The sequence below is a fragment of the Mauremys reevesii genome, linkage group 3 (genome assembly GCF_016161935.1).
Source record: "Mauremys reevesii isolate NIE-2019 linkage group 3, ASM1616193v1, whole genome shotgun sequence".
NCBI lineage: Eukaryota > Metazoa > Chordata > Testudines > Geoemydidae > Mauremys > Mauremys reevesii.
Window position 1 is genome coordinate 127501651 of NC_052625.1, and position 25142 is coordinate 127526792.

The following is a 25142-nucleotide window of genomic DNA, read 5'->3' on the forward strand; positions in this document are numbered from 1 at the left end:
TTACTCCAGGTATTTCCTCATCCCGAAAGCGAAGGGCGGGCTTTGGCCCATCCTCGACCTGCGGAATCTCAACCAGTTCCTGGTTCGTTGCAAATTCCGCATCGTGTCTCTGGCCTCTATTATTCCATCCCTAGACCAGGGGGATTGGTTTACGGCACTGGACCTCCAGGATGCATACTTTCACATCCACATATTCGAGAGTCACAGGCATTTCCTCCATTTCATGGTGGGTCAGGACCATTTCCAGTTTACGGTCCTCCCCTTTGGCCTCTCTACTGCCCCCAGAGTATTTACAAAGTGTATGGTTGTCGTGGCTGCCCACCTCAGGAAAAAAGGGCTGCAAATCTTTCCCTACCTCGACAACTGGCTGCTCAAGGGCCGGTCTCGGTCTCTGGTGCAGCAGCACATGAGCGTCCTGTTAAACACCTGTGCAGCTCTGGGCCTACTGGTAAACAAGGAGAAATCCACGTTAGTCCCGGTTAAGCACATAAGCTTTATAGGGATGCTGCTGGATTCCCAGGTGACCATAGCCTCCCTTCCAGAGGACAGATTTGAGACACTCAAAGCTTTCATTGCCTCAGTCACGGCCTTTCCAGTGACCACGGCACGGGTGTGCCTGCAAATCCTTGGTGGTGCAACATGCCAGGCTTCGGATGAGGCCCCTTCAGCTCTGGCTGGCCTCCCAGTACTCCCAGGTCAGAGACAGCCTGGACAAGGTGGTCACGCTGCTGCCCAGGATGGTGGCAGATCTCCAATGGTGGTCTCTCCCGAGCAACATCCCCTTCTGAGAGCCTCCTCCATCACTAGACCTAGTGTCGGCCGCCTCGGACCTGGGCTGGGGAGCCCACATGGGCGATAGCAGGACCCAGGGCATGTGGTCACCAGAGGAACTGACCCTGCACATAAATGTCAGGGAGTTCAGGGCCGTACGCCTGGCATGCATGGCCTTTTGCCAGCACATACAGGGGAAGGTGGTCAGAGTCCTTACGGACAACACGACCACCATGTATTACATCAACAAACAGGGGGGCACACGTTCCCGGGCCTTATGCCAGGAAGCCCAGCTCCTGTGGGAGTTTTGTATAGCCCACAACGTACTTCTTTGGGCTTTGTACCTGCTGGGCAAGAGCAACACGCTCGCAGACCGCCTGAACAGGGTGTTCTCCCAGCAGCATGAGTGGTCCCTGCACAGGGAGGTAGCCAGGTGGATCTTCCTAAAGTGGGGTGCTCCCCAGGTAGACCTGTTTGCCACCGCCCAGAATCAACAGTGTTCTCAATTCTGCTCCAGAGCAGGAGGGGGCGAGGGGTCGATATTGGATGGGTTCCTGCTCCCATGGTCGGGGTCCCTGTTGTACACCTTTCCACCCTTCCCCTTAATAGGCAGGGTCCTACAGAAGGTGAAGTCAGACAGGGCGAGGGTCATTCTTATAGCCCCGAATTGGGCCCGTCAGCATTGGTATGGGTCCCTACTGCAACTCTTAGCAGCCCCTCCGTGCAGGCTGCCGCTCTGCCCGGACCTCCTCTCCCAGGAGGAAGGTTGTCTCCTTCATCCCAACCTAGCCACACTCCACCTGACAGTGTGGCTGCTCCATGGTTAAATGAGGAGGAAGGGAGGTGTTCTGAGGATGTGAGGAAGGTCCTCCTGGAAAGTAGGAAACCCTCCACACGTTGAACCTACCTGGCTAAATGGTATAGGTTCTCTAGGTGGGCGAGGGATAGAGGTTCTTCTCCCTCCTCCACGTCTATCCAGCTTGTCCTCGACTACCTCCTCTCCCTTAGAACCAAAGGGCTGGTGCCCTCTTCGATCAGGGTGCACCTGGCGGCCATTTCGGCCTTCCATCCCCCGGTGCAGGGCCTGTCTGTGTTCTCGCATCACATGACGGCCCGGTTTCTGAAAGGGTTAGATCGGGCATTCCCATACGCCAGACCCCCAGTTCCGCTCTGGGACCTGAACCTGGTGCTCTCCCACCTCACAGGGCCTCCCTTTGAGCCATTAGCCACGTGCTCGTGGTCCCATCTGTCATGGAAGGTGGCATTCCTAGTTGCCATCACCTCAGCCCGCCGCGTCTTGGAGCTCGGGCCCTGACTTCTGAACCGCCGTATACGGTCTTCCATAAGGACAAGGTTCAGCTCCGCCCTCACCCTGCGTTTTTGCCGAAGGTAGTCTCAGCTTTTCACATGGATCAGGATATTTTTCTCTCTGTCTTAAACCCCATTTCTCCAATGAGGAACCCGGCATGCACACATTGGACATGCGCAGAGCGCTGGCCTTCTACCTGGACAGAACCAGGTCATTTAGGAGGTCCCCCCAGCTTTTTATTGCTTTGGCCAAGCATATGAGGGGATGGCCAGTGTCCACTCAGCGCATCTCCCGCTGGATCACCTCGTGCATTCGCACCTGTTACGACCCGGCAGGGGTTCCCCCACCTCCTATTGTAAAGGCGCATTCCACCAGAGCCCAAGCCTCGTCAGCAGCCTATATGGCTCATGTCCCTATCCAGGACATCTGTAGGACTGGTACGTGGTCCTCTGTCCACCCCTTTTCATCGCACTATGCGATCGTCTCCCACCATAGACAGCTGCAGCGGCACAGCAGCCAGCAAACAGAGCTGTAAACAGGGGAGTTTCAGTGGGAGTTCTGTTGGAGGAGAAGGTTTTTGTATTTTGTGGTTTGTATGTGTGGAGGCTGGTAGGGGCAGTGTGCTGGGAGAGAAGCTGAGCCCTGATTAGGGGGCGGGTCTTCTCTGCTTAGGGGTCCTATAAAGGTAGCCAGCCAGTCAGGCAGCGGCATAGACAGCTGTAGCGGCACAGCAGCCAGCAAACAGAGCTGTAAACAGGGGAGTTTCGGTGGGAGTTTACAGGAGGATGTTGCGGGGGATACTCAGAGACCTAGGCAAAGGAACTGACAGGCTAGTGAAGGGAGTGGATGGTGTTCTGCCGGTGTTCTGGTGCCTGTTGGGGGTTTGTTTTGGTTTGTGTTTCCTGGACTAACAGGTTTTAGGTGGGAAGGCTATGACCGATACAGAGGCAGCAGTGAAAGACACAATGAATATGACTGGATGTGGAAGCTGCAGCATGTACATGATCCTGGAGGGAATATCTGAAAAGAGTTTCGTCTGCATGAAGTGCCACCTGATAGAGCTGATGGAAGAAAAGATCCAAGGACTGGAGATGCAGGTGAAAACTCTGGTAGAGTTTAGAAGGGGGTCCGAGCAGATGATGGACCAAAGATATGAGGAGGCTGAAGGGATAAGCTCAGACTTGCAGATGGAAGCAGGACCCAAGAATTCTGAGGGGAGACTGCTGGGTGAGGAAAGTGGACGGTGGAAGCACATGACTAAGAGAACCAGGTAGAGGAAAAGACGGGCCAGTGAAGGAGAAATAGAGCTCAGGAACAGATTTGCAGAGTTGGAAAATGAAGAAGGGGCACAGCAGGTGGTTGCTGAAGGTGAGAGGGCAAAGAAGAAGAGAAGAGCAGCTAATCCTACAGGAAGAGGGGAAGAGTCAATGAAGACAACACCAAATATGGGCCCCAGGAGGATATGGGATGGGTTGTGGAGGATTGCAAGGGTGAATAGGAATCGAGAGGACTTGCAGCCAGTGGGAGCAGGGGATAGACCGGAGAATCACACTGTCACCAGGAAAAGGCAGGTCTACATGATTGGGGACTCCTTGCTGAGAAGAATAGACAGGCCTGTAACTAGACCTGATCCGGAGAACAGAAGGGTGTGCTGTCTGCCGGGTGCTAAGATATGGGATGTGGACCTGAGGCTGAAAAGGATCCTAACGGGAGCAGAAAAGAATCCGTTGATTGTCCTTCATGTGGGAACGAATGATACGGCTAGATTCTCGCTGGAACATATCAAGGGAGACTATGCCAGACTGGGGAAGATGCTTAAGGAAATTGAGGCCCAGGTGATCTTCAGTGGGATTCTGCCTGTTTCTAGAGAAGGGCAACAAAGGTGTGACAAGATTATGGCAATCAACAGATGGCTCAGGCAGTGGTGCTATAAGGAGGGCTTTGGGATGTACGGCCACTGGGAAGCATTCATGGACAGAGGACTGTTCTCTCGGGATGGACTTCACCTGAGTAAGGAGGGGAATAGACTTCTAGGATGGAGGCTGGCACAACTGATTAAGAGAGCTTTAAACTAGGAATTTGGGAGAGATGGTTGGGACATGTCCAGGTAATCTCCACACTGGAATTTAACATTGAGAGGGAAGAAAACAAAGTAAGAGAGGTAATAATTGGAGATATACCAATCTCCTAGAACTGGAAGGGACCTTGAAAGGTCATCGAGTCCAGCCCCCTGCTTTTGCTAGCAGGACCAATTTTTGCCCCAGATCCCTAAATGGCTCCCTCAAGGATTGAACTCACAACCCTGGGTTTAGCAGGCCACTGCTCAAACCACTGAGCTATCCCTCCCCATCAGCTGTGGGCAGAAGAATGGACATAAAGAGGAAGGGTAGTGTAGATACCAGTCTAATAGGTGATACTGGTGGTAGAATGTCTGTGCCTAACCGGGTAAAGAATGTCAGTGAAATCAAATGGCAAAAATTAAGATGTCTGTACACTAATGCAAGGAGCCTAGGTAACAAAATGGAGGAACTAGAGCTACTGGTGCAGGAAGTGAAACCAGATATTATAGGGATAACAGAAACATGGTGGAATATTAGTCATGACTGGAGTATAGGTATTGAAGGCTATGTGCTGTTTAGGAAAGACAGAAATAAAGGCAAAGGTGGTGGAGTAGCATTGTATATCGATGAGGTTAACTGTAAAGAAATAAGAAGTGATGGAATGGATAAGACAGAGTCTGTCTGGGCAAAAATCACATGGGGAAAGAAAGCTACTAGAGCCTCCCCTGAGATAGTGCTTGGGGTGTGCTACAGACCACCGGGATCTGATTTGGATATGGATAGAGACCTCTTTAATGTTTTTAATGAAGTAAACACTAATGGGAATTGTGTGATCATGGGAGACTTTAACTTCCCAGATATAGACTGTAGGACAAGAGCTAGTAACAATAATAGGGCTCAGATTTTTCTGGATGTGGTAGCTGATGGATTTCTTCACCAAGTAGTTGAAGAACCAACAAGAGGGGATGCCATTTTAGATTTGGTTTTGGTGAGTAGTGAGGACCTCATAGAAGAAATGGTTGTAGGGGACAACCGTGGTTCGAGTGATCATGAGCTAATTCAGTTCAAACTAGATGGAAGGATAAACAAAAATAGATCTGGGACTAGGGTTTTTGATTTCAAAAGGGCTAACTTTAAAGAATTAAGGAAATTAGTTAGGGAAGTGGATTGGACTGAAGAACTTGTGAATCTAAAGGCGGAGGAGGCCTAGAATTACTTCAAGTCAAAGTTGCAGAAACTATCAGAAGCCTGCATCCCAAGAAAGGGGTAAAAATCATAGGCAGGAGTTGGGAGACCAAGCTGGATGAGCAAGCATCTCAGAGAGGTGATTAAGAAAAAGCAGAAAGCCTACAAGGAGTGGAAGATGGGAGCAAGGAAAGCTACCTTATTGAGGTCAGAACATGTAGGGATAAAGTGAGAAAGGCCAAAAGCCATGCAGAGTTGGACCTTGCAAAGGGAATTAAAACCAATAGTAAAAGATTCTATAGCCATATAAATAAGAAGAAAACAAGGAAAGAAGTGGGACCGCTAAACACTGAGGATGGAGTGGAGGTTAAGGATAATCTAGGCATGGCCCAATATCTAAATAAATACTTTGCCTCAGTCTTTAATAAGGCTAATGAGGAGCTTAGGGATAATCATAGGATGACGAATTGGAATGAGGATATGGAGGTAGATATTACCACATCCGAGGTAGAAGCCAAACTTGAACAGCTTAATGGGACAAAATCAGAGGGCCCAGATAATCTTCATCCAAGAATATTAAAGGAACTGGCACATGAAATTGCAAGCCCATTAGCAAGAATTTTTAATGAATCAGTAAACTCAGGGGTTGTACTGTACGACTGGAGAATTGCTAACATGGTTTCTATTTTTAAGAAAGGGAAAAAAAGTGATCCGTATAACTATAGGTCTGTTAGTTTGACATCTGTAGTATGTAAGGTCTTGGAAAAGTTTTTGAAGGAGAAAGTAGTTAAGGATATTGAGGTCAATTGTAATTGGGACAAAATACAACATGATTTTACAAAAGGTAGATCGTGCCAAACCAACCTGATCTCCTTCTTTGAGAAGGTAACAGATTTTTTAGACAAAGGAAACGCAGTGGATCTAATTTACCTCGATTTCAGTAAAGCATTTGATATGGTTCCACATGGGGAATTATTAGTTAAATTGGAAAAGATGGGGATCAATATGAAAATTGAAAGGTGGATAAGGAACTGGTTAAAGGGGAGACTACAACGGGTCGTACTGAAAGGTGAACTGTCAGGCTGGAAGGCGGTTACTAGTGGAGTTCCTCAGGGATCGGTTTTGGGACCAATCTTATTTAATCTTTTTATTATTGACCTTGGCACAGAAAGTGGGAATGTGCTAATAAAGTTTGCGGATGACACAAAGCTGGGAGGTATTGCTAACACAGAGAAGGACCGGGATATCCTACAGGAAGATCTGGATGACCTTGTAAACTGGAGTAATAATAATAGGATTAAATTTAATAGTGAAAAGTGCAAGATCATGCATTTAGAGATTAATAACAAGAATTTTAGTTATAAATTGGGGACACATCAGTTGGAAGTAACAGAGGAGGAGAAGGACCTCGGAGTATTGGTTGATCACAGGACGACTATGAGCCGCCAATGTGATATGGCCGTTAAAAAAGCTAATGCAGTTTTAGGATGCATCAGGCGAGGTATTTCCAGTAAAGATAAGATGGTGTTAGTACTGTTATACAAGGCACTGGTGAGACCTCATTTGGAATACTGTGTGCAGTTCTGGTCTCCCATGTTTAAGAAGGATGAATTCAAACTGGAACAGGTTCAGAGATGGGCTACTAGAATGATCCAAGGAATGGAAAACCTGTCTTATGAAAGGAGACTCAAAGAGCTTGGCTTGTTTAGCCTAACCAAAAGAAGGTTATGGGGGGGATATGATTGCTTTTTATAAATATATCAGAGGGATAAATATTAGGGAGGGAGAGAAATTATTTAAGCTCAGTACCAATGTGGACACAAGAACAAATGGATATAAACTGGACACTAGGAAGTTTAGACTTGAAATTAGACGAAGGTTTCTAACCATTAGAGGAGTGAAGTTCTGGAACAGCCTTCCAAGGGGAGTAGTGGGGGCAAAAGACATATCTGGCTTTAAGACTAAGCTTGATAAGTTTATGGAGGGGATGGTATGATGGGATAGCCCAATTTTGGCAATTAATTTGGCAATTGATCTTTGATTATCAGCAGGTAAGTATGCCCAGTGGTCTGTGATGGCATGTTAGATGAGATGGGATCCGAACTATTACAGAGAATTCTTTCCTGGGTGCTGGCTGGTGAGTCTTGCCCACATGCTCAGGGTTTAACTGATCGCCATATTTGGGGTCGGGAAGGAATTTTCCTCCAAGGCAGATTGGCAGAGGCCCTGGAGGTTTTTCGCCTTCCTCTGCAGCATGGGGCATGGGTCACTTGCTGGAGGATTCTCTGCAGCTTGAGGTCTTCAAACCACAATTTGAGGACTTCAATAACTCAGACATAGGTTAGGGGTTTGTTACAGGAGTGGGTGGGTGAGATTCTGTGGCCTGCACTGTGCAGGAGGTCAGACTAGATGATCATAATGGTCCCTTCTGATCTTAAAGTCTATGAGTCTATGATGCCGGGTTTGGTAGGGCAGTGCTCCGCCACGGTAACCCTTAAAACCTTACATTTAAACTCCTACCCGCCTCCATCAGGTATAGCTTGGAGTCACCTATAGTGGAATACACATGAGCAATCACTCGAAAAAGAAAGGACAGTTACCTATTTCCGAAACTGGCATTCTTCGAGATGTGTTGCTCAGGTGTATTCCACGTCCCACCCTCCTTCCCCTCTGTCGGAGTTGTCTGGAAAGAAGGAACTGAGGGTGGAGGAAGCGCGCAGCCCCCTTTATGGCGCGATATGTTGGCGCCACTTCAGGGGTTGCAGTGGTGCTCCCCCACTACAGATACTGCTAAGGGAAAAACTTCCAGCACCGGTGCACGTGGCGAGCATGCACATCTATAGTGGAATACACCTGAGCAACACATCTCGAAGAACGCCAGTTACGGAAACAGGTAACTGTCCTTTTCTCTGCTCGGGGTTTGCCATATGGCCCAGCGTCTTGTGCAGTAGCCTTCTAGTTTCCAGCTGTCACCACATAAAGGGGCATTTAATTGCTCCTTCTTTCCATTTAGCCTGAAAAAAGGGTGCATAGCATACCCATCAGATTTAGTTTGACTGTCCATAGGTCAAAGAATACCTTCATTAATACCTTCCAGCATAACATTACCTTGCCCTCACAAATTTGTACATGTAAATATTACATGTGCATTCACATAGTTACTCATAATTCCACATATATTCAAGTAGATAAACAATTACCTGAACTGAGTATAAATATTGTATTTGTAAATTGGTACATATGCAAAATTTGCACAGACAAATTTGGAGATCGTTTGGAGCTAGTTTGTAAATTTACAGTAAGTATTTAGAGTACCCTGTATTCAAACATTTGTAATTAGGAATGAGTGTAAGATGTAAAGTTTGGATTGGATCTGGATTTCAAATGCCCTAGAGTTCAAGGGAGTGTATAGAATTGGGGCTTTGCTTCATCATTGTCAGAGGTTTATTCCCCACTTTGAACTTTAGCGTTCACAAGATGGGGACCTGCATGGACTCCTCTAAACTAAAATCCTAGTTTAGATCTGGTTCTTGCTGCCACCAGTCAAGTTTTAAGTGTCTGACACACTCCCTGTTCCCCCAAAAACTTCCCCTGGGGAACACAGATCCAACCACCTTGAATCTCAACACAAAGGGAAATAATCCATTTCCCTCCTCCCCTCTCCTGGTACTTAGGAGAGATACCTGGATTCAAATTCCTTGAATCAAACAAAGAGGGATTCCCTATCCCCCCCCCCCTTTCCCCTAATCCTTGGGAAAAATACCTTGATTCAAACTCCTTGAATCAAACAAAGAGAGATTCACTTTTTCCCTCTCCCCTTCCCCTGAAAATCCAAACAAGGGAAGAAATCAATCAAGTTCTAAAAAAGAAAAGATTTTATTAAAGAAAGAAAATAAAGTACACTATCTCTGTATTACCAGGATGCAAAAATACAGGGTCTAACTTATAAACCTGGAGAGGCTCTCCCCCCATTCCTTTCTCAGAATAATCAAAGTAACAGCAAACAGAAATAAAGCTATTTCTCCAGCAAACACACAATTGCAAATGTAGAAATCAAATTATAAGACTAATTCGCCTTTCTAATACTCACTATACTGGATAGTAGGAAATACTCCAGGAGAACTTGGAGACATGTCTGGCCTCTCTTAGATCCAAAGAGAGCACACACTCAAACAAAGAACACAGACAAAGCCTTCCCTCCACAGGGATTTGAAATTATCCCGTCCCTTGATTGGTCCTCTGGTCAGGTGTTCATCAGGTTACTGAGCTTGTTAACCCTTTACAGGTAAAAGAGACTTTAACCCTGAACTATCTGTTTATGACAATCATCATCTCTGAAAGTAATGTATTGTAATGCACTTGAAATGGGAAGTATGTGTACAGAATATTTGATATATAATGTTTTTCTACTTGATCCAAAGACTTCTTGACAGTCTTCTCTAAAACCATTGTGTATTTCCAGGATGAAGATAAAATTAATGAAAAGAAGAGACACATGGGAGACACCAAACACTTTTGTCCAGTGAGTCTGAAGGAGAACTTTGTCCTTTTCCCAGGGATTGCTGAACATGGAGCTATATATCGAGAAAAATTTTACTATTTTTCAAGTCCTGAGTCCAGAGAAAAGTTTTTGGAGAACCCTGAGGAGTATGTTGCTCACAAGGAACCATTACAAGTGAGAAAAAGTTAAAACTATTTAAAATAAATTGCTAATAAGAGGTTATTACACATCATTTTCCATCCTCATTACAATTATTTTTGTTGTTCTTTGTGGGGAGGGATAGCTCAGTGGTTTGAGCATTGGCCTGCTAAATTCAGGGTTGTGAGTTCAATCCTCGAGGAGGCCACTTAGGAATCTGGGCCAAAAATTGGTCCTGCTAGTGAAGGACTCAATGACCTTTCAGGGTGTTGCCAGCCCAAAGACCCTGTGTGGGGGGGGCAACAGCAAGGTTCATTGCCCAGTGTGCATCACACTAATTAACACACCAGGGTGGAGAAGCAAACCAAGTTTATTTGAGCCCAAATAAGGTGCAAGGGAGACATAGCAATCTCAAATCCTGCATGCACGCAGGCGGGGTCCCAGTCTTTATACCCCTTTGTGAGGGTTTATCTGTACTTTCCCACCGTGGGGGCTACATTCTCATGCATATAACTTTAATTACAGCATCTGCTTTCTGCCTATCTTATCTAGTATTGGCTGCATCTAGTGCCAAGCAGCCTTGCAGCTGCCAGTAGTCAGCACATAACACAAGAGGTTACAAAAGTTTAGTAAGGCTAACAAAAGCACTTCACATAGAGGTACTTTGGTTCACATAGGCCCGAGTTACCTAGATTTATGCCTAGTGACACCAACAACTCCCCCCTTTGAGAATACTCAACAAACTTTTGGCTGAGTTTTCTCAAACTTGAGGGCAAAAAGCAATGAAGCTCTGCAGAAATATTTACAACTGCTCTCTTGAGCTTAGTCACCCCCAACCCAGGAATGAATGCATGGACAAAAGAGTGGAATCTTGTTCATTTATCAGCTAAGGGATCGGGGCACTGACTATAAATCAGTTAGGTATACCCAGTGGTTTACTTCCCAGATGTCTCGGTGAATAATTCAGTCCCATATACATCCTCCCCATGGACCCGGCAGGATTCGGTATGTGGGAGCCCACACCCACCCTAACCAGTCCATCTGCTTGGAAGGAGCACTGTGAATATCCACACTTCCATCCAGAAAGTCTCCAAGTATGTCTCCATGACCACAGATCAGATGGTACTCCTGATGCGTCTGTAAGGGCAGTGGGCCAAGTCTGGTGCTCAAGATCACTCCGAATGGCCATCAGCTGGTCATTCAGGAAATCCTGAAATTCTAAACATACTAGATCCCACTGCAATGCCTTCCCAGCCTCAGTGATATCCAATACCATCTCTGTCAGTAACTTCTGGGTCATAGAACTAAGGGTGGAAATGACATGTAACTCACCAACTCCAGCCTGTACTTAAGATAGCTGAGCTTTAAAAATAAGGCTAGTGGCCTTTTCTAGTTGGCCCAATTTCTTATCATGTTCTTGGCTTTTAAGAATATTTCAAATGGCTGCTGCACTATTGGCCCTAGCCCACAGGGATCTGGTCAGGTCCCTCTTCTTCCATAGGAAATAACCCAAGCTCTCTGTTGTGCTAATCTAATGGCAGCCCCTTGTGAGCAATTTGGGTATGTAGAAGTGATCTGAAAACTGGATAAGGGCACTGTCATTTAAAATCCAATTAGGGAGGGAAATACATGCTGAAGGATTTATCCAAAACACAGGACGCAGCCTGTAGAATAAACCCCAAAATCCAATCAATACTACATTCCCAAACATGGGTCCCACATATTTCTTCCTGCCAGTGTATAATTCTTTGTTTCTTCAGCAGGGTCAGTTTTTAATGTCCTTTCTAGTCAGGAATTCCTGGACTTAAGCAATTTTAGTGGAGTGAGTGTTCCATCTTCTTTCCCGAAACAGTCGTGGTTCAGCACCCTAAAGGGGAGAGTTTACCAGCACATTACCCTGTAATGGTTTTGCTTTTTCTAGAAAAGTTTAAAGGCACAGTAGATCTGTCAGTGGACAAGGGAGAGGTTAACTAGCACGTCACCTTGTCCTTTTTCCCTGCTGTCCAGAAGGCACATTAGAACTAAAAGAAGGAATAGGCTAATCATCAGTAGGATAATCCTCCTGAGGTGGAGGGGTCTTTTTGCAGTGAGAAGCATGGGTCCAGGCAGTTAGTCTTTGGCACTTCACAGCGGTGTTGGTAGTCAGCAGGACTTAATAAGGGCCTTTCCAGCATGGAGACAAAGCAGTCTTTCATTGGTGGACCTTTACATTGATCCAGTCTCCTAGTTCCAAGGAGTGGCAGGGCTGCTAGGGTCTTTGGGTAGTGCTTCTTTACCTGTGAAAAAAGAAACTTAACACATTTTATTAGTGCCTGGCTGTGCTTTGCAGATTTTACAGCTGCTTGGGCACATTCAAGCCCCCCTTTTCTTGGTTGTTAGCCAAGTCTTAGCTGTGAGCAGTGTCCTTGAACGGAGTCAGTGTCTCATTTTTGGACTGAGCTTGCTAGTTAAAGGTTTTTTTTCTCAGTTAACTCGTTCTTTTTCCTTTTCCCCTTTTTGGCCTTGTTAACCTATAAAGGAAACTCACTTTTTACTTATATACCTTTTGTTAACAATGAACACATACACATTGCCATTATACAGTACATTAGTCTTATTATTTAATGTATGCCATATATACCCTTTTACTAAAATAACCTTATTACAGAGCTTTGGAACAACAAGCCAGGACAAGCACACCCACTTTGAGAAGTTCACTTAATATAGCCTCTAGTCCAATAGCTTCCCACCATCCCCAGCCCTCTGGCTAGAAGTCTGAGGTAGCCAGAAGGATCCCATGTACAATATGGGGAGTGGGTTAACTTTTCATGTCCTTGCTTCCAAAGACTGTTTAGTGTGCAAATTTTAAAAACAATTTTCAATTAAAAGATCTAGCCAATGACGTTTCTTTCTCTTACTTAAGGAAATGTATTTGACTCTAATATACCACATTTTTTTAAATGTATCCAATCACTTTGTATTCTAAGTTGAACAAAACAAGTATCTGCATTCCAATCCAACCCTTCCGCTTGATTTCAAACCGGACCATCCCATGAAAATATTAAACACAACAATTCTGGCCACGAGACAAACACCTCAAGACAGAACATAGAACACAAAACATAATTTTTACTGTGCTAGTAAATGCATGGTACGTTGAATGCTCTTCAGCTGGCATTAGTTTTCTTTAATTATCTGAAAGATAAAAACAGAGGTCTACCCCTTCTGGGCAGTCAATCATTGCTTAAAATATACAAATACTCTTGTTGATTTTAGGCAAAACAGGGGAATTACCCCGTATTTTCTTGTATGTGTTTCATAGACAGCCCAGGTTTCAGTGGCTTCTACCTTATCAGTTAGATAATTTGCATTAATACAGATGCTTTCTGGCTTGCTTTTTACTTTTAACTCCTGCTTTTAAACACTGAAAGAAAACATCACCACTTATAGTGCCCTTAGAGCCTAATAAAATTCCAATTACATAGCACTGTATACATTCTTCAACTAATTCAACTAAATTGTTCATAGCCAAATGATTGCAATCTAATAATTTCTTTGCCTGAATTTATTTATACACATTTTAAAGACACCAAAAACTTCTCTTTAGCATTTTTACAAAGTTCAACTGCTGTTCCCTCCAGCAACTACAGAGTTAACTCTTCACTTTCCCTTAAATCACTTACTTAAATCACTTATCAATTCAAATCACCATTCCAAATATCCTCCTGGGTATTTGAAATCCCCATGCTTTTACTTACTTACTCCTTTCTTCCACTACACCCTCAAAAGTTTCCAACCTGTTTTCCAATCTCTCTGTCTGTTGCCTGCCCGCCTGGGCCCGATCCTGCTTTTCTCGCTGAACCGTCCCTTCCATGGGCACCAACTTGTTCCACTACCAGTTTAGCTAGGAGGGTGGGCTTCTCAACTAGCCCCCACCCTTCTGGTCTTTTCCCTAAAACATTTTTACTCACAAGACTACCCGAGTCCTCCCTTGTGCGGCTTGCCACCTGGGCAAAAATACGTGGCCATTGGGTGAAGGCCATTTATTTAACATATAACACCAACAATACCAAACAAAGCAAACATAAAATAACAAGGGTAAAACAGATAGATGGTGTAAATTCTGCAGGGCTCCCCCATTCTTAATTGCTCACCAAACTGTGACAAATTTCTGTTACCAATTTATCCCTTATGTCAGGTGATCAGGCTGACACTGCAGGACAGGACGTTGGGGGAAAATAAAGAAAACACACCATATAACCAAATTTTAAAGCTTCATTAAAAATAATAAAACAACAATGGAGAGTGTTGGGAACGCTCCCACATCACTCAGGAAAAAATATGAATGCCCCAAGCCTTAAGCCACTTTAATACTTACACATGTCCAGACAGGCCACGTCTGTGTATAGCGTTCAGAGAAGGGGAATAGGTGGACGGGAGATTATTCTGTATACAGCTTGTCCAGAATTTCCAACATGCTTCCACTCTTGGGAGGGCTGTTCTTTTACACCCTGGAATCTCCTGCGGTGTCTTTTTCAGAGATTTCAGTCCAGGTCAGCTGCCTGTGGCTTCTCCAGTGTCACCAAGCCACACTCTCACTGGACAGTTAAGCTTTGCAAATGTAATCTCAGATCTGTAACTTGTATTGCCTTTGGTTTGCCTCTGTCTCTATTTTTCCACAGCCAGCTGGGGCTGAAAGCAGTTTTTCTTTGCACTTAGCATAGTCTGTGTTGATTCTTGACCTTGAATGCTAAGCAACTTTCTCTTTATCTCTAGGCCAAGCTGAATTTCAAATTAACCCGTTCTTAGACAAATTGCTTACACTGTGTCAGAGGCTTTTCTTTGGTGATTAAAAGCTCCTCTGAGATGTATGATCTTATCTAGATTGAAGGTACCTTCTAATGGGCATTGTTTAGATGGATTTTCACGCGTGTAAAGATTCCAATTCTCTAAATACCTGCAGGTTTTAGGACCATAATGTACATACATGTAATATGCTGGGGTACCCTTAGGGGGTGAGGTGGAATGTTTAGACTGTCCCTTACCCATTTTCCACTTACACACACAGAGAGGGTGCCCTGTCCGCGCTAGCGGCTCATAAACTAAGGATCTCTCCCTACAGGGCACTCACACAGGTGAGACTAATGAGGATGACCATGACTCTCCTACACCTCCCTTCAGCAAAGAGCGTCAGCTAGTCTCTGGGAGACGGCGCCGCTTACTCTGATTGCGTCCAGTGAGATGATCAGACTGTCAGTAGCCCACACGGAAAGGAAGAGGGGGGGAAGATGGGTTCACACGCTCCTAGACCCAGGTAGCTTCCTCGCTGGACGATGCCAGGCCAAGTCAGCCCACCATGGGTCGGATCTCCTAAAGATCCACTAGTTACCGGGCTTGCGTTAGAGTAGTCCTGGTCACGAGCTTTCGCTTCACAGAGTACTCTGGGCGTCTTCCGGTAACAGTGACTCACACTGGTATACACACACACACACACACACACACACACACACACCAAGGCCATTATTTCCTATTACCACGATGTATCTTATCTTGCTGCACAGTCAATAAATTCAGATGGCATGAGCCCAACAGAGACAGACGTCCCACGGACAATTCTCCTCCCAGTGCAGCTCTGGGGCATATGATGGGGGATTTTACAAGAGCTCTCCATACAAACAGCTTCAGAAGCTACTCGTTCGCTGACAAAACAGGAGTAATTGGAGGATCGTGTTGTAATTAAGTGATCCTTCTGGTGGCCACCTTTCCTGGCTCTCTAGCTGATACTGAGGCCAGTCAACTGTACAGAACCTCTTTAGTTTACTCTGAGTCATCGGATCCGAACCAAGCACCTTCCAATTTGCTAGAATGCATTCTAGGGGCGTACCCCTTGCCCTACTGGCCGTACCCTGTCCTTGCCCCATACCACGGGCTTGCCCTTGACCCATTATAGGACGCTCTCTCGTCTAGTGGGAATTACAATGGCTGGGCGTCCCCAGCCTCAGGCAAAAGTCCACACCACTGGACTGTTCCTACCTTATCCACGGGACCGGTTCCTCACCATCGCCCGCAACTGCTTCTCCACTATCTGAGTGCGTTGCACCGTTGTGTCTTCCAAGGTCGGCCTGACGCGTCTCTGCCAAGGCCCCCGGTAAAGGCACCGGTGCGCGCTGGGCGTCGGCTGTGACCGTAGTCTGCCGGCCATCGGAGGAGTCCGGGCAAGGCACAATTTTGCCTCGAGCCCACCCAGGGATGCCAAAACTGTTGCCGGCCCAAAAGCCCGGGGGGGGGGCAACAGCGAGGTTCGTTGCCCGGTGTGCGTCGCACTAATTAACACACCAGGGTGGAGAAGCAAACCAAGTTTATTTGAGCCCAAATAAGGTGCAAGGGAGACATAGCAATCTCAAATCCTGCACACCCGCAGGCGGGGTCCCAGTCTTTATACCCCTTTGTGAGGGTTTATCTGTACTTTCCCACCGTGGGGGCTACATTCTCATGCATATAACTTTAATTACAGCATCTGCTTTCCGCCTATCTTATCTAGTATTGGCTGCATCTAGTGCCAAGCAGCCTTGCAGCTGCCAGTAGTCAGCACATAACACAAGAGGTTACAAAAGTTTAGTAAGGCTAACAAAAGCACTTCACACAGAGGTACTTTAGTTCACATAGGCCCGAGTTACCTAGATTTATGCCTAGTGACACCAACAAAGGTCCCTTCCAGTTCTAGGAGATTGGTATATCTCCAATTATTACCTTATTACCTTTATTTTTGTGTTGCTACAAGTGTGCTAGGCACTTCACAGAAACAAGGAAGATGTGCCCCTTCCCCAATGAGTTTACAATCTAAATGTAGGCCCAACACAATAAGTAAAGGTTATGAACAAAGGGAGAAGGGAAAGGCAGGACAAAGATTTACAATAATATCACATGCTTACTCAGTAAGACATATACACATTTTGATGGCTCTGTTAAAATAGTTTTTTGTTCATTAATTATTGTTAACTCACTTATCATAAGTGAAATGGGGTCAGAGGAGGATGGGACTGGGTGGGAAGTTGAAATAAGAAGAATAAAAAGGGTGAAATAGAGGGGCAGAAGGGAAAGGAGTTAATGTACAGGGTTTTATCTACTGTATATGTAAATCACTGTAGTTTTAAACATTGAAATGCAAAATGCATGTGTGCTTATGCTGCTTTTGGGGGTACTTTTTTTTTGTATTAGAGGCCCTGAAATTTAGAATTAATTCAACAAGGTGTATACAACTGTAACTTAAGTGCACCCTAGTGTAGAAATTGTTACAAAAGTATTCTTAATTCTTTCTGACAGGCTCCTCCCTTACGACTGTGCCTGCTGGGCACACATGGAGCAGGTAAAACTATCTGTGGCCGATGGCTAGCTGACAAATTAGGAATTTTCCATATTCAGTTCGAAGAACGTCTACAGGAAATGATCATGCCCAAAACAGAAAAGAGAGTTGGACTTGAATTTGACGAGGAACCTGAGGAAGATCAGATTGACATGGAAGCTGTCTTTCAGGAATTGGGAGACTCCTCTCAGACCAATACAGAAACAGAAACTGAAAGTGAAAGTGCACATGAAAATGAAAATAACAAAAATAAAGAGGTAATAATAGTAAGCAGTAGTATCCTCTTTTTAGAGGCCAAATACTCAGTATTGCCAACCCCAAGAATTACCATTCATTTTCTATTACTGTCTTGACTCTCTCCCCTCCTAATTTATTTCCTTTGATAAAAGAAGGTGGGGTGGTAAATAGTTTGAGAACCATTGATCTGTTTAATGCATCATGATTCACACTTGCTCAGAGAACTTATTACTTTTTAGGACTATAGTAAAGAACTTTACGTTAACTTCTGCTTTCTGAATTTAGCTGAACAGGGTGCAGAGGAATGCGTCAGGAGAAGGGGTCTTAGACAAAAGTGTTCAGTTTTTAAAACTAATCAGTTTTAGCTAATGGGCAGATAACTAGTAACCAGAATCCTTTGGAAGCACAGCGTAATGTAACTTCCCTTCATTATATATTCCAAAATAAAGTTAAATGTTGAAAGTATTCATAATATTCCCAAAATGATCCTATAATGAGTGTTTCTATGCAAAAACGTATATCAATCATTCATATAAACAATAATGTCACAGTAAAAACAATAGGGGGTTGATTTAGCTTTTTTTTAAAAAGCAACACTTTCTGATCTTCCCCCCCAACACACACACTCTAACTTCTCTGCCCGAGACTGGGCAGCACTCTCCCACTCTACCTCCCCCTGCTTTGGACCCCCCCCTACATTCCCTTATATTCCCTAAATCTGCCTCCTGCTCCCTTTAGTGCCCTCTTTTCCCTCCACTTTTGCTAGGAAGGCCATTCATCCAGTTTTGAACTGGACAGTCCTCTTTTTGGGTGATTTGTCCCCTGTCTGGCACTAAGGTAGCTGAAGTGTTTTGTCTAGTATTGGACAGCTGATGCCATTTTTAAGGGTACAACACTTTGCCCCCTCCACCATGACCTCACATGCATAGTGTACACAAATTCACGCAGATAGAGCAGAGTGGCATGCTCTTAAAAATGGTGCTGCTTATGTGGTGTGACATTGCATGCACCATGTGTATAAGGTAGGAGTGAGCAAACTACGGCCCATGGGCCAGATCCGGCCCCTGAGGGCTTTGGATCCGGCCCGCAGGATTGCCCCCCGTGGTGCCACGGGTCCCACACCACTCTCAGAGGCGGCCAGCACCACTTCCCTGTGACCCCCAGGCAGGGGGGCAGAGGGCTCCGTGCGTTGCCCTTGCCTCCAGGCACTGCCCCCTGCAGCTCCCATTGGCCGGGAACGGGGACCATCTCATCACCAACCACCTGTATATACACAAGGATTGTATGATCACCCCTGGGCACCGCTCCCCATACCATTTCCACCTAACTGGTCATTCTGGGATCCATGAGCAAAGTTTAGGGCCCAAAACCACAAGCCCACCTAGGTCCAGATCAGCCCTTTCACCAACTGTCCCAGCACCCTCAGAAACACAGGAGGAAGACACTGAGGAACCTGAGGACACAGCCAAACATGACACTTGTCACCTACTCACCTCTTTTTATCGTAACTGGACAAAACCATAATACCACCACCAGCCACTACTGGGGATGATTTCAAATACTTTCAGGACCTCTTCAAAAGGTAGCCAAATCCCTAAACATTTCATTAGAACAGCTACCAGAAGCCCAACATAAGGTCACAGACATACTCCAGGCATCCCTAACAGCAAATATAGCTCTGACAATTAATGATGAAATCATGGAGCCTGCAAAAAAAAATCTGCCAGACATCTGCTACAGCACCACCCTCATGTAAAAGGTCCAACAAAAAATATTACATGTCAACAAAAGGGGCTGAGTTCCTATTTACATACCTCCTCACCAAATTCCTTAGTAGTGGAGGCAGCCACCCAAAGGGGAAAACAACACCAGTCTCGAACGACCCCATACGATAAGGATTGGAAAAGGCTAGACCTTTTCAGGTGGAAAGCTTATTCCTCAGCTACACTTCAGTTCCTCATAGCCAGCTATCCCCGCTAGCCAAATATACACACAATCTGTTCTCCAAAATGTCAACTTTTATTGAAAATTTACCAGATGACAATAAAGAACAGTACAAGGCAAACATTTCTGAAGGGTCTCTCATCACCAGGACAGCCCTCCAGGCCTCCCTGGACTCTGCAGACATGGCAGCACAATCCCTCATGACATCCGTGATCATGCATCATGGCTCCACCTATTTGGATTCCCAAGGGAGGTCCAGGCAACAATCAGGGACTTACCCTTCGAGGGGCAGAAACTATTTGCAGATAAAACCAATGTCTCATTACACACCCTAAATGATTCAAGGGTGACCTTAAAAACTCTTGGCATTTACATACCTGCAAACAAAAACAAACAGAGCAGGTTTTACAATAAGTGATTCCGGTATACGCCATACTCTCAGCCCCGAAGACAGTACGACCAATGACGTAAACAAAGACAGAGCAGACGTCAGCAGAACCAAGATGAGCCTTTGATGTCTCATCGATCCACCTCTAGACCTGTGAAGGTGTGGTCGAGGGCATGAGACCTCCACACATTTTGACTTCGGAACCAAAAATGGTGCCTGTCTATTTCAAGACCGTCTGTCACCATACTACCCAGTTTGGAACACCATCATGACAGACAAATGAGTTTTAGAGATTATCCAGAAGGGCTACTCTATCCCCTTTATTTCTATCCCACCTACCTACCCCCCTTCCCCAGCTCTCTTCGGAGATCCGTCTCACGAGCACCTGTTACAACAGGAAATAAACCACCTCATACAATTAGGTGCCGTGGAACCTGTACCATCACAACACAGGGGGAGAGGTTATTCATATTACTTTATAATTCAGAAAAAGACCAGTGTGTGGGGACGCATCCTCCCATCCTGAATTTACGAAAACTCAACAAATTCGTGAGAACACAACGTTTCAAAATGATGACTCTAACCACAATAATTCCGGCATTAGAGAAGGGAGATTGGCTCTTGGCCCCTGACCTTCAGGATGCTTATTTTTATATTACCATCTACCCATCACACAGAAGATTCACACTAGGGAAACAGTATTTCCAGTACAGAGTAATACACTTTGGCCTATCCACTGCCCCAAACGTTTTTTCCAAGGTTCTTGCTGTTGTTGCAGCTCACCTATGCAAACACAGAGTAATGATATTTCCATACTTGGACAACTGCCTCCTATGGACACTAACAGGGCAAGAAGTGATAAACGCCACACAGAGCATGATAACCCTTTTCACGAACCTAGGGTTGCAAATAAACACGCAAAAGTCCACACTGGTTCCTGTTCAAAAGTTGGAATTCATAGGAGCCTGTCTCGACTGTCTAACAGCAACTGCAACGCTACCCCAACAACACTTCCTCACCCTATTCAATCTAATTTCAATGATGAGGGACAGCACACAAACATCTGCCAGAACATTTTACAATTCTTGGGGCATGTCAGCAACAACATTTGTTGTCAAGCATGCCAAATTCCACATGAGATGCTTGCAGGCCTGGCTTCAAACAGTGTATATACTGCACAGATACTCTCTCAACAGACACCTCATAGTGCCGCAGAGTAAAAGACTCGTTAACATGGTGGACACAACCAAACAACATCTGCTCAGGAGTCCCTTTCCAAAAAACAACTCCAACCATGACCATCACAACAGATGCTTCCTTAGTAGGTTGGGGGCACATCTACTCAACAATATGGTCCAAGGCCACTGGTCCCCAGTGGAGTCCAACCTTCACATAAACTTACTGGAGCTAAGGGCAGTCCGAAATGCATGTGACCACTTTCTCCTTCTAGTCAAGAACAATGCCATCAAGATCCTCATAAACAATATAGCAGGCATGTTTTATATAAACCACGAAGCAGGAGGATGATCATACTCCCTATGTACAAAGGCAATATGCCTTTGGAACTGGTGCATCACCAACAACATAGAGATATCAGGATCCTATCTGCCAGGATGTCAAAATACAACAGCAGATCTACTAAGCAGGGATTTGTCACAAACCCATGAGTGGGAGATGGATCCCAGAATTCTCAAGTCCATAGTCAAACTATAGGGGTTTTCCACCATAGATCTATTTGCAACAGCTCAGAACGCCAAATGCTCGCAGTATTGCTCCAGAGCGGGATTGGGACACCACTCCCTAGGCGATGCAATCCTCATAAAATGGGAAGCCCCATTTTCTCGGAGCCCATTCCTAACCAGAGTCATTTACAAGATCAAGCAGGACAAATCCAGGGTCATTCTCATTGTGCCCATGTGGCCCAGACAAACGTGGTTCCCATACTTGTATCAGATGGCAGTGAAACTGCCTCAAACCCTTCCCTTAGTACCTCCTTCTATCACAAGATGCAGGATGCGCCTGTCACCCCAACCTCGCAGTAGTCCACCTCAAGGCCTGGTTACTCCATGGCTGACTGGGGTCGAGAAGGCCTGTTCTGAGGAAGTAAAAGATATATTACTGAACAGTCGGAGACTAAGTACAAGAAAGACATATCCATAAGTGGAAATGATTCTGCACCTGGTGCCAAGATAAACAGATCTTGCCACCGTCTTCCCCCCTACCAAGGATCCTGGACTATGTACTAGGATTTAAAAAATTGGGGCTATCCACATGCTCCATAAGAGTACACTTGGCTGCCATTACCTCCTTCCACGACAAAGTGGACGGGGTCACTATATTTGTTCACTCGATAATTAAACGCTTCCTTTAAAGGCATTGAAAACACTTATCCCACAATAAAACTCTACACCCATGTGGGACCTCAACCTTGTTCTATGCAGACTCATGGGAAAGCCATTTGAACCCCTTGCAACTTGCTCTTTATTTCACTTATCCATGAAGGTGGTTTTCCTCATTGCCATCACGTCCCCCAGATGGGTGGGAGAATTAGGTGCCTTAATGGCACATCTACTTTATACAACATTTTTAAAGATAAAGTAATCCTATGACCGCATCCTAAATTCATAACCAAAGTTGCCTCCCCCTTTCATTTAAACCAACCCATTTACTTACCTGTATTTTTTCCTAAGCCACATGCGGATGGGAGGGAGGCCTCACTCCACACATTGGATGTTCTCAGAGCATTAGCTTTCTACACTGAAAGAAAAAAAGCATTTATAAAATCACCCAGACTATTTGTTTCCATAACAGAATGCTCAATGGTCAAACCATCTCAAAATAGAGACTATCCAAATGGATATCAGGATGTATCAATTTGTGCTACCAAAACAACACTCTACAACATCCACACACTCTGGTGGAGTTCGCACACACTCCACCAGAGCACTGGCAGCATCTGTGGCCTATCACTGACATTTGCAGAGCAGCTACATGGGCATTAGTCCATACTTTCACTAAACACTGTGCTATAGAGAATAATCAGCATCAGATCCTCACTTTTGACTTACGGTGTTATCCACTGTCAGTAGATCAACTCCACTGAGGGACACTGCTATACAGTCATCTAAAGTGCAGCCACCCACAGGTACACTCCATGAAGAAGAGAAGGTTATTCATCTTGTGCAGTGACTGAGGTTCTTCGAGATGGTTGTGCCTGTGGGTGTTCCACTACACTCCCTCCTTCCCTCTACTTCAGAGTTAAAGTCTGATTCTATGAGGTAGAGCTGGAACGGGGACAGTTGGCTGCATACCACTATGTAACTGCTCAGAGTGGTGCAAGATAGCTACGGCACATGCGTGGTCCAACCAGGCACTGCTACCACAAATACCCTATTACAAGCACAGGGCATCAAGACACCTGAAGTGGAGCAATCAAATAAGGGGGTGCAATCAGATAAGTTTGAGAATCACTGCTCTATACCATCTCTGAACTGTGGCATAGCTAGATCAGAGCTAGTTATGCTCTGGTGATCCCCAGTGGCTGGAATGGATCCTTGGGGACTGTGGAATGGGGCACAGTTTACAGTAACTCTGAAGGTGCTGTAAATTGGGGGAAGTAAAAAGGAATTAGGGCCATCTTTGCCTCTGCTTCTCAGGTCCCCCATGGAGCAAAGCTTAGTTGGGCCAAGTATCTAGCACACCGCCTTCATACCCCTCCCATCTTCCATAAATGAACTAAACTCTGGTTTTTAATTAGAGATGGTAGAAATTTTTTTTAAAAATCATGAAAAATTCATCTTTTTTTTGTTTGGTCAATGTTTCAAAAAATTTTGACAATCTGTATAGGTGATCAAAAAACAGCATGCATTTTCATGCCAGTTTTCACCAAAAACATCCTGTTTTTAAATTTAGTTTGTTTTTTGTTGAAAAATCAAAATTCAGAAATGTTTGACCAACTCTGTTTTTAAAATTGTATGTGAAATAACATACAGCAAAATGTAATGAACTAGATTTTATTGCTGCTGAACGTAACTGAATAAAAGCTGTACCTGAAATGCATTATTTAATCTTCTGGGTCAGTCAAAGAGCAATATCATTGTCAAGCAACGTATAGATATTAATTTTTTCATGGTCTTTTTGTCTCTCTAGATGAAGGAAGTGATGTTAACTGATGAGGAAGAAATAATCAAAGCGAACATATTAGATAATGAGGCATTGACACCAGAAGTACTTGATAAAATTGTTCCTGAGTGGTGGACAAAGGAGCCAATCCGGTAAACTATTATTGACAACAAATTATTTATCTTTCTGTTTAATTTCTTTTAATAAGCTCAATTTTTGCAATACTAAGTCCACAAATTGTAGATAAGTAATGAATAACATGCAATAGATAATCCATTGGATATGTAATATCTTGCAATACCAGCATACGCCTATACATTTAAGAATATAGTATATTCACTTTAGTAGTTACGAAATAAAGTATTAAACCATCCTAAAACATCTCAGTCTCTCAAAAAAGGATAAGTAGGATTTAGTGAGAACATATTAGTGTTAATTTTATGGTTTTGTTTCTAGAAGGCTAAAGTGGACAAAAGGAAGGGAAGTGATAAACAGTATTTAAATGAGATTTCATAAACAATCCTGTTGGAGAAAGAATTATTAGATGACGTGCTTCATAAAGTACTGGACATAGAAGGAAAAGATTTATCTCAGAGAAAGTTTTCAGACTTGGGCTCCCATCCCACAACTGCTTACATGTAGGTATGCTGCTGAATCTGTGCAGGCCACCAGTCCACACACATGCAAGCAGTTGCAGCATCATGTGTTAAAAGTTACATTTTAATTTTAATCAAATATATACCTGTAACTTTTACAGTTTACAAATGCCAACAAGATTTTTCTTAGTATATTAACAGATTACAAAGAGGAAGAAAATGTTCTTAGACTGTTCACAATCAAATGAAGAAAAAATAATGGCAGTTTGAAAACTTTTTTTAAACTCCTGTAAAACAAAACATATTCCACTTTCTTAACTTGCCCAATACTTCTCTCACAATTTTCTGCTTTAACATTATACAACAGTTTGACAGGCTAAATTATATGCAGTTTATAGGCCCATTTCTGTGTGGCCTTCTACTTCTTTTGGAGCCAACTTGTAGCCTGACTAACTCAGGGGAATAAGGAGCACAAGGTTCCTCCTTACATCCTTAAACTAGCTATCTGTATATTGGGTAGCAGTGGTGGATGGGAACAGGCTCCACAGA

The 25142-nt window shown here is 44.5% G+C and overlaps 1 protein-coding gene across 9 annotated transcripts in view; it reads left to right on the forward strand.

Annotated features, from left to right (window-relative positions):
* AK9 (adenylate kinase 9) overlaps positions 1–25142 on the forward strand; it is a 219026-nt gene that overhangs the window by 146064 nt on the left and 47820 nt on the right. For all 9 annotated transcript variants that reach the window (XR_005595877.1, XR_005595879.1, XR_005595878.1 and 6 more), the window contains 3 exons: positions 9788–10000; positions 17267–17563; positions 24025–24149. Coding sequence is in view for 6 of the 9 variants with exons in the window: in XM_039529143.1 (XP_039385077.1) it covers positions 9788–10000; positions 17267–17563; positions 24025–24149 (635 nt within the window). In the remaining 3 variants the exon portion in view is untranslated. The remainder of the gene's footprint in view (positions 1–9787; positions 10001–17266; positions 17564–24024; positions 24150–25142) is intronic.